At 47.8% G+C, this 13,643-nt stretch overlaps 1 protein-coding gene across 1 annotated transcript; it reads right to left on the bottom strand.

Annotated features, from left to right (window-relative positions):
* Positions 1 to 3,581: 3,581 nt before the first annotated feature.
* On the bottom strand, positions 3,582 to 4,148 carry CCDC182 (coiled-coil domain containing 182). Its single transcript, XM_090025225.1, has one exon. The coding sequence runs from the start codon at positions 4,146 to 4,148 to the stop codon at positions 3,582 to 3,584; it is 567 nt and encodes a 188-aa protein (XP_089881351.1).
* Positions 4,149 to 13,643: the final 9,495 nt, after the last annotated feature.

Consider the following 13,643-nt stretch of genomic DNA (forward strand, 5'->3'; position numbering starts at 1 on the left):
CTGTGTCTCAGAAATTGCCACCTGCGGCTAATGCTCCAATTTTAAATGCATCCTCGAGTCAATCTTTGTAAATTCCACATTAAATATTGATCAACCCTGGAGAGGCCTAATACGGCATGTTTAGCATAGATGTGTTAAATTCAAATAGAAACTGTTAAGCCTGACAGCTAGTCCACGCACAGTCAGAAATGGTAACAATGGTGCTGGTGACAAATAGGTCCACACTGGCTAAATGCCCTGTGTCGGGACAGGGGAGGGGTCCGCGGCTTTGGCCGGAGGACGTCGTGGTCATTACACAAAGGGAAAGGTGAGACGGTCACTGTGCTAGCCTGCTCGGACCTGCTAAGCACCTGTGTCACCTCACACCAGCTTTCCGGGGGAGGAAGATGTCCCTCTCCTCTCCCACCTCAAGCCAAAGCCTGGTTATGAGGAGAAAGGGCACAGGCTAGTCCTGTGAATAACCCTCAGCTTTAAAAATACTAAAGCAAGCTCTTTGCTCGGTCCCCCCTAAAAGAAGGCAGCTCCCAGGTGCTACCAGTGTAGGCCTGCTCCTCCAACCGTGAGGATGCCAGCATGCCTCTGCGCTGTCCTTTCCACCAAATACCTGGCTCTTACTAACTCCCCTACCCCTGGGATCTCTTCACGAGCCCCTGCCCTCCATACCACGGCCCGAACCTGCCCGCATTTCACACCCCCGCAGCCCTCACCTTACCCAGCTTGACTCTCCAAGGAAGATCCATCTACCAAGTCCTGCTCTGGGAGCCCGCGGTCTGCATTTGGCTTGAGGACCAGACGGCTACTACACAGCCCGCGGCTGGAGCCTGCTACCCTGCCTGCCTGGAGCTGCTGGCACAGCTGCAATCACCCACCTTAATGAGAACATGCTCTGAGAGCAGCACCTGTTAAGGGAGCCCTGTCCTGATGGGCTGCCCAGAAACAGGTGGTGTCCCCTAGAAGTTTGCAGCTACAGCCCTCGGTTGGAGGCTGTCTTAGGTCTCCTGGGAGCCCCTCTTCTCATCTCCGGCTGGGCTGGGCTGGGCTGGGAGCCACGGAGCAAGCCGATAATGACTTAGAAGCACACCAACTATCTTGTGGCATAAAACTGACTCTCTAAGAAAAACAACAGGAATAACAACAACGATTAAAACTCTGGACGGGAGATGGAAGAGACAAGGATCATCGAGGCCAATGGTGGGGAATAAGCATTTACTCATGATACGCGGCATTGCTTAGAGAATCCAGGACAATACAGAAAGAAGCTGCCAGGCTGGAGGACAAGTGCAGCCACAGGCACAGAGGCCAATCCTGTCCTGTAATGCCTGCGGGCAAATCTCTGCACCCGTACGGGCAGTCTGGAAACACCACTGTGCATTAGAAACAGGCTTGTTTTGTAGCAGGAGGCATTTCACTTAGTGGCTGTGGCTAAAACTTCCCCTCCTCCCACTGCTGTGCACTGCACCGACTGCTATTCTGTGCTCCAGATGTGGCTGCATTTTACTATATAGTTTATACAGTACTATATAGGGGTCTATAGAGTAACACCAGGGGACTCCAGACAAGTATTGGTGTGCAAAGGGTGATGAGGACAGTTTAGATGCCCACTTTCAGCTCTGAGTCAGCTATTTCTATGAAAGACAGAAGAGAGACAGGGCCCAAACAAACTCCTGAACAAAACACTCCCAAGCTTCGGAAGAGCCTGGATCCAAGTGACTTGAGCCCTTCTCAAACACAATATCACCCCTACACCAATGATGGTCAAACAGGGGGCCATGGCACCCTTGGGTGCTGCCAGATCCTTTGAAGGGTGAGGAGCTAAGCAGATAAATGGCTTGTCCCTGCCCGCTTGATACCCGACCTCTACTGCCCAACCTGTCTGCAAGGAGGTAGACACAAGAATATATATATATATTTCAGTTTTTAAATTGCATGCTGCTCGGTTTACAAAAGTTATGGAGGAGACCTCATGTCCAGCAAGGGATGCCTCGAGTCCAAAAAAAGTTGAGAACCATGGCCATCGACATCAGACTCATTTTATTAGGCAGTACAAGGGTGCAGTAATATTTTGCCTGACCACAGGCCCTTCTGTTTGGTGACCGACAGGCTTAACCAACCTTCAAAAGACCCCTTGTAAAGACTTATTATTTGTATTCTAAAGACAGGGAAACTGAGGCACACCGCTTGCCCCAAATCAAGCAGATGATACCAGAACTAGGAACCAGGCTCCCAAACCTGTTCCCCAACCACTCCACCGCTCTCTTTTCTCTCCACAAGCCACAGGTTGATGTGAAGTCAGGGCTTTTTCTGATTTGCAAGGACACCGGTGATAAATTTGGGAGGGACAAGGCATGTATTAATTTTAGGATCTGTCCACAAAGTTTCCTCCACAAAATCAAACTGGCAAATATTTCTCTCCCCCTGCCTCCAGTTGGTATGGCTCTGCCATTTGCTCGTGCGTCACCAACTTCCAGCAGGAAGCAAAGCTGAAGGTCGACAGGGCGAATTCCCTTTGCTGCAACACATTTTTGTGAGATGGAATCAATATCCATAAGATCAGCAGCAGCACCATTCACACTTACCGCGGGGAGAGCTTGGATGGGCACGGAGCCTGCGCAGACGCAGAGGCAAAAAACCTTGGAGAGAAATAGCGTTACCAAAAAAATTCACCATCTGTTCCGTGGTTGCTGCTACTGCTGCTGCCTTTTTTTTTTTTTTTTTAAACTTTTTTTTTCTATTTGTTCTGGAATTGAGGGAGAAAAGGAGCAATGCTGGGGTTATTATTTTTTGTTTGCTTGCTTTGCTTTGCTGCTATGATAGGAGATTCACAGGAGGCGGCTGGGGCCACGTAATAGGGTTGGTGACAACAACCAAGAACTGCAGACAGGAGGATGGAAAGGAAATGAGAGCTGGGAACAAAGTTCCTGGCTGTCTGAGTACCGATGCCCCCATTTCTCAACAGGGTTAAGCTCTGCCCTCAGCTACATGCGTGTTGTAACTTCACTGAACCCAATAAGGCAGCATCAGCTGCTGCATTATAGAGATAATACACAGCCAGCTGCAGACAGTGGGCATGAGCCTCAGCCTAATGCCGTCACTGTCCCGCTGCTGACCAGAGCGGGCTTTGAAGAAGGCCCTTGGAGAGTCGACACGCGCGTCCCTCCTAAAGGATCGGTCCTGATGACACGCGCAACCCCTGCCCTGTGATGCCCGCAGAACACTAACTATGCAAAGCTCGATCCGTTGCTGGTCCAAGTGTCCTCAACTCCCACCGAAAGCAACAGGAGCGGAGGACGCTCGGAAACGAGCATGAGGCAGAAATGGGGAAGGGTGCAGCAAAGGGCAACACGTATCATGAGAGTCACAGAGAGGTGGCAAGAGCATGGAGATCAGGACTGTTCAGAGCGAGCAGGTGAATAAGAGGTGTGTAAAATAACGAATGACAAAAAGACTCCTTCTTTATACAGCTCGGTTTCCAAATGACAAGAGGTTTGGCATGGCTGTTCCTCTCTTGCTGTCTCTTTATGGCTCGTCTTCTTTGAAAGTCCAGAGTAGTTCTCAGGTGGGATCAAATATAAGCAACCTTATTATTTTTCCCTTATGCTTTGGAGGACTTGGTAGACTTTGCCATCTTTCCAGCAAAGCCTCCTCTCTAGACTGGCACATTTCTCCCGCACTTCTTTCTCTCTTGGCAGCAAGAATGCAAGCACCTTGCTTCGCACTACACCTCGGTCTTCTTCTTCCCTCAGCCTTTGTTCCATGTGGTGGCTGCTGGTTTCGAGCCTTGTTACCACCTCCATCATGTAGCTGAGTGTGGTCTTCACTTGATGGAGCAGCCCGCTGACTTCTTGCTTGAAATCCTGCATGTCTGTCTGCACGATTTTTAGTTGTCGCCGCAGCTTTTCCATGTCTGCCGCATGCTGGCTGCACATGGCGGACGCCAGCGTGGAGATGAGATGTCCGGTGGGAGGGCGACTCATCTCCATTTGTGAACTCATCAGTGTGTCCGTGGTCATTGGAAGAGTCTCTCCATTGCTCAGAGTGGCTGTCCTCTTCAGTGCGTGGATGTAGTTTGCCATCAGAGCTAAGCAGGGTAGATAGCAGCCGCAATTTAGTGGTAGCAAGAGGGAGTCCTTCATGCCAACTTCCTCCATCCCATCCCTAGAAGCCCTTCTTTAAGTGCAGTGGTTGAGGGCAGATTGTGACCTCAGAGATAACTCATAAGTGACATGAGTTCATTTACATACTAGGGAACTGTTGATTAACTTGGAGGCAACTTGCTCCTCTCTCTACAGCACTTTTTCTAGGGCAGAGGTCTCCAAACTTTTTTGATCGCGCACCCCTATGAGTAAAACATTTTTGAGCACGCACCCCTAATATATGTATATTTATATTCGCACACCCGTCAGTAAAAAACTTTTGAGCACCCCCCCCAATATATGTATATTTATAGAAATAGAAATAGAAGTTCTAATATTTTCTTCCCGCACCCCAATGGATTGTCTTGCACGCACCCCACTTTGGAGGCCACTGGTCTAGGGTTTTGTCCAGTTTCGTTTTAAAACTCTCAAGCAACCAGGTTTCCCCTGCTTCCGCAAGGAGACTCTTCCACTGCCTAATACATCTCCCCATCAGGAATTTCCTGACTGAGACGAAATGTTCCTTTTCTTAGTATCATTCCATTAGTCCTAGTTATACTCTAGGGTATCATACTAAGCAATTCCACTGTCTGGTTGGTGGGAGGAATAATAATAATGCTGAGTTTTGCTTCTGCTTGAAAAGCCTAATCCCACAGCTATTCCCATTAAATGTAGTCCTCGTTACAGCACGGCTGTGAAATGCATTACAACCTGGATTTTGCATTGCTCTTGGAAGCCACCAGAAGCTTGTGTAAGCTCTAGGGAATGTGCATTAACCTAATCTCAGAAGGGGAGAGATATAAAGGCATTTGGGATTGAAACAAGACTTTCAGCAAATCAGAGTTCATACAATGGGATGTTATTTATGCAGCTCTTTGGCCACGCCGGCACAGTGTACTATAACACTACTGCCAGGCTATTCACTCCTTCAACTTCTGCAAACATTAGCTAATTGACTTGAATCCTGCAAAGACATGCTCGGGCCATAGGAATGTAAGGGCCGCCACACTAGATTAGACCCCGACACCTATCCAGCTTGTATCTCTTCTCCAACAGAAGCCAGCAAGAGATGCTTCAATCTGCTCCCCATCCAAGCCTTACTCTTGTATGACAGTCCTATTGCTGTTCATTAGAGTCTGCATGGAAGCATCCCACTTTTCTATGGACCAGCATCGAGCAGAAATTTCTAATGATCCCATCCAATATATTAATGCTACTTACACAATGCCAAGCTCTTGCAGGGCATAGCCCAGCACCCACTAAACTCTATGAAACAACTCCCAATGATTTTAATAGCCTTTGGATGAAGCCAGTATACAGCACGCTGCATTTTCAAAACCCCATGCAAACCCCGTACGTAGTGTTCTTAAGGATGTATGTGCATTGGCTGACACTGTGGCAACCATATTTGTTTGAGGAGGTTTTTGGCTTGGATTATGAAGACCCTAACTATCCTGGTGACATCAGTGCTGTGAAATAGCACGATTTTACTCCCGTAGACTAAAGTGGGACTTTTGCACTCTCCACTAGGAAGAATGAATAGGGGTGTCTTGTTGCTTGGTCCTTCAGCGCACTAAAGGGAAAGCGAAGAAAGAATGCATGCCCTGGAAAACACAACGGTGGGTATAAATGCGCACTCCTCATCTGAGAAAATCTGCTGGGCAGGGCCTTTGTTGTGCTCAAGAGAGGGGGGAAAAATGATGGAATGGGAAGCATCTTCAGAAAAGAAAGAGCTAAATATAGCCGCGCAAAACCGGGGGGGAGGCGGAAGGCCCAGGATGCCTTTCTTCTTCCCGATATAACTGCAGGAACATTCACGTAACCTCGTGTGTGCCTGCCCCCGCTGCCCGGGTCAGAGCTGCAAGAGGCTGTAACCCTATACTGTCAGTTTGCATGAGAATAACTGTGAGGCTAAGTAATTAAAGCAGCCGCATCATACCAGGGCTCCGGGGCTTGGTCAGGTTACCATCAGCTGACAAAGGACCAGGTTGATTTCAGCCCCCCAAATCAATGCCAAGAAATTGAAGTAATGACTGTTTTTTAGTGGAAAGCCTGTGAAAAGTGCAAATATATAACATGGACAAGCTTGTCACATGCTCGGGGCAAGGAAAGAAATGCCACTGGATACAGGCACTACTTCTGCGTCATGTGTTTGGGGTTAAACGTGGCGCACGAACGCTTGCTAATATAAAACAGACCTGTAATAAACATGCCATTCCCATTATCTGCCCATTCGTTCCCACTGATTGCAGAAACACCTACTGGTGAGTAGAAAAAGTGTGTATTTTTTTTTTTTTTTTTTATCTGGAGGATAACAGGAGAGCACGAGGAGCATTTCAGTAGTGTTTGCAAGGGGGTTCATTTGCAATAGTGGCAAATGTCTATCAATGAAGAAGACAAAGTGCTGCTTAGATGAGCAATACACAATAGCAGTCACTTGAGTGCAACAGCACATGCACTCCCAGAGTGTTTTCAAGGAATGAAAAATTAACGCAACCGTATAGGATGGTTTACATAAGGCTTCGTCACGAGATTCCCTATTATTTGGTATGCCCAGCATGAAGAAGTAAGAGAAGATGAAGGTGAAGGAACACCTTGACAGGCTGGATACCTTCAAGTCAGCCGGCCCTGATGCGTTACACCCCAGGGTACTTGGGGAACTGGTGAGCATCATAGCCCAGCCCCTGGCACGGACCTTTGAGAGCTCCTGGCGCTCTGGTGAAGTGACCGATGATTGGAAGAGGGCCAATGTCATGCCAATCTTCAAGAAAGGGAGGAAAGCAGATCTGGCAAACTACAGGCCCATCAGCCTGACCGCTATCCTGGGGAAAGTCTGGGAAAAGATTATCAAGGAGGCCATCCTTAACAAGCTAGCTGAAGGCAATATCCTGAGGGATACCCAGCACGGGTTTGTTGTGGGTAGGTCTTGCTTGACCAATCTCGTTTCCTTTTATGACCAGGTGACTTATCACCTGGACAAGGGGGAAGAGATCGATGTCATATACCTCGACTTTAAAAAAGCCTTCGATCTGGTATCCCACGATCACCTCTTAAACTGGCTAACTGCGGCCTTGACGTCACCACGATCCGCTGGCTGGGGAACCGGCTCCGCGGTAGGACCCAGAGGGTGGCGGTCCACAGGAGCCGATCGTCTTGGTGTGCTGTGACCACTGGGGTCCAACAACGCTCTGTCCTAGGGCCTATACTGTTCAACATCTTCATCAGTGATGTGGACAATGGTGTCAGAAGCGGATTCGCCGATGACACCAAACTCTGGGGTAAAGCATCCACACCTGAGGATAGGAGGGTGATCCAGGCAGATCTGGACAGACTCATGAAATGGGCAGACGAGAACCTGATGGTGTTCAACACCGAAAAATGCAAGGGTCTCCACCTTGGGAGGAAAAACCTACACCATGCTTATAGGCTCGGTAGTGCTACGCTGGTTAGCTCTACAGATGAAAGGGACTTGGGGGTCACGGTTGACCACAAAATGAACATGGGCCTTCAGTGTGATGCTGTGGCTAGTAAAGCGAGCAAAACACTGGCTTGCATCCATAGATGCTTCTCAAGCAAATCCCGGGCTGTCATTCTCCCCTTGTACTCAGCCTTGGTGAGACCGCAGCTGGAGTATCCTGTCTAGTTTTGGACTCCACAATTCAAAAAAGATGTGGAGAAGCTTGAGAGGGTGCAGAGGAGAGCCACGCGCATGATCAGAGGGCAGGAAAACAGATCATATGATGACAGGCTGAGAGCAATGGAGCTATTCCGCCTGGAAGGGCGCAGGCTCAGGGGTGATCTGGTGGCCACCTATAAGCTTATCGGGGTGCTCCTCAGGATCTGGGGGAACAACTGTTCACCAGAGCCCCCCAAGGGTTGACAAGATCAAACGGTCACAAACTCCACTGTGACCGGTTCAGGCTGAACATAAGAAATAACCTCTTCACTGTCCGAGCCCCCAAGGTCAGGAACAGACTGCCGCCAGAGGTGGTTCAAGTGCCCACTTTGAACGCCTTTAAAACACATTTGGATGCTTATCTTGCTGGGATCCTATGCTCCCTGCTGACTTTCTGCCCCTTGGGTGGGGGGCTGGACTCCGGGGTCCCTTCCAGCCCAAATGTCTATGTCCATGTCCAGATACAGATACAGACGTAGAAAAAACTAATTCAGTGGTTGCTGAGAGTGGGGAGATCTAAGTTTTATCCATCTCCCTGACCTCCCACAGGCAAGTTATTTCACTGCCCCATGGCTCAGTTTTTCCATCTCTAAAATGGGAAGGATCCCACTGAAGTCAGAGGAGAACTGGACCCATAATCCGGGCCAGTCACAACCTCAGTTTTCCAAGTACCCAAGATATTCCAAGCACTTTGACCCCCCACAAAGATAGTTGCGTGGGCAAAGAAGCATTCATGCAATGGGATCAAGTAATAATAAATTGATCTAATGTTAGAGATGTGATGCATGTGTATACTGGGGACTCAACATACCTAAAAGCAAAAGTGCCAAAGAGGAAGAGAATCTGCCCAGGGTCTCTGAAAAGCTCCAGCAGTCTTTCTGACAAAACTTCTGAGTTCACAATGAAACCATGGACGATTCACATGGGTTGGAGCCTCGGCTGCAAACATTTCACATGGCCTTAGCTATAAGTTTGTCGAGAAGAGATTCAAAATATAAAGCCGTGGGGACAGCATCCACGTTCCCCTTAAACCCCACCAAATATTGTACACGTACCCAGAGTATTACGACAAGCATGCTCGATACCCTGATTCCAACCCCATTTCCCAAGCACCTATAAAATTTTCATTACAGATTACTGCCCTGTCGTGGAACAGAGGGCAACTTTATTAGAAGACACTGCACAGCAGTCTAGCAACAGAAGAATGCGCTGGTTGACAGTTATAGATATTCCTCTGTGAGATAGGGCAGAATGCTGGAAATGAAACAGATTATATAAAAAATGTAATTCAGAGCAATTTCTAGTAAAGAGTCAAAGAACCATATAATTCAACATTTATATAGACAAGGCTTCAAGGGAGCTCTTAAAAAAGAGACTGGAGGTAATGTGAAGAAACTCTGGCCTGATTTTTTTATTCTATTTTTTGTGTCGGTTGTGTTGGCTTCAACCGCATCTACCGTCCAGCAAAACAGCGCAGGAAATGCCCCCTGCTTTTACTGCCCTGGTTGCATTGGTGTTACTTACTTCGTCCCCCTCTATTCTGTTCTCGTACTGCGCTCCTCTTGACATGAGGGCAAGCCGCGAATTTTGCAATTGCTTGCATCGCTGGGGCCATAACGTCTTTGTATGCTAGCTCCGAATAGGGTATTATCTTCCCCAAATGCTGCTGTGTGCCGGCGCTCCCCCCTCCTCATTGGCGGCGCTATAAAAAGAACTTTCAAAGAGCGGGCGAGAAGACAATCCTTTTTCTCCGTGATTAATTAAGGCCCAAATGGAACCCCAAGGCAGGGAACAGTGAAAATACCTGTATAATTTCCAAGGTGTTGCAGCTGCGCCAATGTTCCTCAGCCCTGTGACTTTCCCCCAATGTCGTTTGTCATAATTTGACACTGATAAAGAGCTTCTCTGGCACTGTGTCTTTGCAAGGCAGTGAACATATCCATATCAAAGCCGCCTGAATCATCCTTTTAGAAACAATCTGCTGCATTTTTCTGGCCTAGTTTCCTTTCAGATCTCAAACTGCTATTCTTCCCCCCCCCAAATACCCCTCACACACACAAACACACACGCACACGCACTACCCCCTTGGCCTGGCCTTCTCCTTCCCCTTTCCCTTTTTCTACAGCTCTGGTGCTCCTCTAGAGGCTAATGATTAAACATTCTTTGGGAAAATGGTAAGGGGTCACTGGGGCTCCACGTTTCTCAGTATTACAACTTTTAAAACTCAGATTAATGTAATCCATCAACCACAAATACACCCCTGCTAGCATTTTAATTAAAACACGTAGGACGGCTTTGTGGGACCGGAGCAGTATTTGCCAACAGAAGCTCTATGCTCTCTACTCCGTGAGGGAAATCCAGCATCGCTTTGCAATGGTCACAGGTGTGACTGGGATTTTGCACCGGTGGAACAGTGCAGAGTTTGGCCCCAAACGTGCTGGATAAGCTTAATTTTTCTCTGCTCCGTGCCAGGTAGCGTGGAAAGCAGCCATGTGTAAAATAACTGCAGAGAAAGGTCTGAGCAGAACAATTTAGTGGCCCTCGCTAGCCTGGAGCTGCCGTAACGTTCTGCTGAGTAACATAAAGCCAGACTTCCTCCCAGCACAGCAGAACACCGTGTCTGCATGTTGGGATGTCAATGTGAATTATATGAGCTTACCAAAAAAACCTGCATCCTTCCTGAGTTACTTAACAGGCAAGCCAGTGGATTACTGCCTACAGTAATCGGTACTTCCGCGTTCTAGGTCACCTTCTGATCTGAAGGACCCTGAAGGAGATGAACAGGGAACGTCAACATGCTGGGGGTGGGGGGCGGTCCAGCACTGCTCTTCTCTTTACAATGGCACTTTAATGAGAGCCTAATAAACAGCATTTTCTTATTTTTGAAAAAAAATACAGACAGGGCTGATAAAGTTACCAATTCATTAGCCTCCCATCACATATGTAGCTTCCATATTCCCCAGCCATATGGTCAGCAAAACACGAGGACATCTACAAAGGCTTTATTACCGTCAGCCACCAGCTTAAAGAAACCGCAGAGATGGCGTGGGAAACGTCTGATTTCAGAGCATTTCTGGGGGCAAGGAGCACGGACTCCATGTGCAAAGGACAGGTGACGTGGTGGGCATCACTCCTACTCGGGATTGCCGCAGACAAGATTTTAACCATGATCTTGTCCCACCCCTGAGCCTCCAGACTAGATCCATACCCCTCGAATTTACCTGCCTGGGTGGCAGACAGAGCATCTGCTTCCACCATTCTATGAATAAATTCGCCATCCAACTAATTAAATCTCTCAGGGGGCTGCGCTGCACGTCCAGCAATTAAGCACATCTGAGATGAAACTTCAGCCAGCCATGTGCAATCAGGAGGTTCTCCCCGCTTCCATGATGAGTGTGCAGCTCTAGCCACCACAAAGAGCATCTGTGGATGGTATTAGAGGGCCATAAATAGATGTTAAGTGACCATATGCAGCTGCTGATGGCAGTAATCTGTAAAAGACGTCCCTCGCTTTCACTGAGCAACGCACGATGCCACATAAAGGCATGTAAAAAGGAAGCCCATCAAAAAACAGAAGAGGTTTTTCTGTGTTAGGAAGATGGGAGTCTTTGATGAAGGCCCTTAGATTCTAAATGAAAAAGAGAACAGATTTCTGGGCCATTGCACAGGTTTTCTTTGAAGGGTGATGGGCTTTGCATATGGCTTTTAAGTTGTAATTCAGAAGGAAAACCATGCAAGGCTCTCTAGCCTGGGCTGTAGCAACGATACCCTGGGAAGATCAGCGCCAAGAGGGATGCATAGCACATACTTGTCAATGGACTGCGTCTTCAGCTGGGAATATCCCAGCAGAGAAGGCACTTGTCATCACAGGCAGGAGTTTGCTAAAGTGCTGCCATCAGCATTTCCCCTCTCCTTAACAGCTGAGCACCAGTGGGCTGCTGCCCTCTACTCTGGAGGAGGCTGCATCTTAGCGTGGGTTCAGATGAGTCCACTCCACCGCAGGAGTGAGTGATATCATTAAGATGCACAGTAGTTTCATTGTTCACTGCCGTGATGTCCCTGAGGCATTCATGTGCTGTGTCCAAACTGAGTGATGACGACAATGATGATGATTAAAGACCAAAGTCATTAGCAAACAAGGTCTCCAATGTAATTTGGCCACCTTTGTACCCATTTCCTTCCTTGCACCAAGACATCCCGTTTCTAGTTTACATCTCCCACTCCTTCCAAGAAACAAGACTTGGATGACAAGAAGACGACAAGAAAAACCTGGCTGCCGCCAGAGATCAGTAACACTGAGACCCATTTCCAGATCCTGAGCACTGCGTGTGTTTTCTAACAAGCAAATGACTCATTCCTTAGGCTAAAGCTCCATTTGCAATTCAGTAAAACACAGCAGGCAGGTTTGTGCTCCTCCTGCATTAGCCGACCTGTGTCAGCATTTTCTCTCTCAGCCCTGTAGGCTTTTTAGTATAAAAATCAGAGAAGTTTTCAAAGCCTTAACGGCTTTGAAAACAACATGGAGAGCTCTCTTTTCCATGGAAGAGGTTAATGATCTCCCTCTGCTCCAGGACTAAACTGGACCCAATAATAAATAATAATAATCAGGTATAAAGTATCTCCTAGGGTCATGCAGCAGAAAGAACAGATAGGTGATACAAGGCATTTGCACTGCTCATAGCCACTGCGAAGTGAGAAATGTTCGTAGCAAACACGGTCCATTGGAAAAATACAGCCTGCAATTAAAACCGTTTCTAAATGGAAGGAGATGATATCTTGCCTTGCTTGGATGAATATTTCAAGCCTCGGTTAGAATTAGCATTGAAGCACTCATCTGCAAAGGCCCTTTTCCCCCCAACTCCTGCCTTTCCTCTTGCGGCCTTAATGAAAAAGTACCAGGGGCCCGATCCCATACAGAACTCTTATAGAAGTCAGGGATGGTCTTGCGAGAGTGAGATTATGCTCGCACAAGCGCCTTGGAGAACCAGAGGTAACAGGCTGGTTTCCCTTGGTCCTGGCTGACAGTGGTAGGTTTAATTGAAATTCATCTTCAGGAAGAGAAGCAAAACCAGGCAGTGCTCTACCAGCTCCATGATGGTCCTTTGGCTAGAAGCTGCCACCTGTCACCTCCTCCATGCTTGCTAGAAGTTATCCAAAGACGGTGCCACCTAGGCGCTGTGAGCTTCCAAAGTGGAATGACACTTGATGCAACATCCCTCCCCTTCTGCAAGGGAGAAGAAGTCGGCAGCTCCGGTTTCAGAATAATTACCAGATCTTGCACTTATCCAAGACACCTTCTCAGTATGAGATCGCCCACCGTTCTGACTCCCCAACTTCTGGCACTTCTTCACAATGAGCTGTTTTAGGGACATGCATTTTGAACATAAAAGTTACACGGCTCAGCACTTTATACTTGATACATGCTTTGTCACAGGTGGCCAGTATCCTAACATCAAGAGAGAGGCACCTATCAAAGGGCCTTCTCTCATCTCCCGTCCCTGATCTTTTTATACTTGTAAAAATGCTATTTATTGGCCTACCTTTTCTGAAACGGTTAGCAAGCGGAGTTCCCCAACTTTCAGGTCTCTCCTTGATATGGTTTTCAGAGGTCGATCAGAGCACTTTCTGAAAATCAGGCCTTTCTCAGGTATCTTGAGTTTGAAAATTGAGCCCAGTCTCTTTCCTTTCTCCCTTCAGTCCTTTTTTTCTGCCCCTGGCTTCGACAAGCCCTTTTAGCCTTACTCTTCAGTTCCTCTCTTTTTGCTGTTCTCCTAAATATGATCAGCCCCGTCAGCCACTTTTCTGAGCAACCTGAAGCTCTTCGCCCTTCAGAT

This window comes from Crocodylus siamensis, chromosome 13 (assembly GCF_052110815.1).
Source record: "Crocodylus siamensis isolate JL-2025a chromosome 13, ASM5211081v1, whole genome shotgun sequence".
Classification (NCBI taxonomy): domain Eukaryota; kingdom Metazoa; phylum Chordata; order Crocodylia; family Crocodylidae; genus Crocodylus; species Crocodylus siamensis.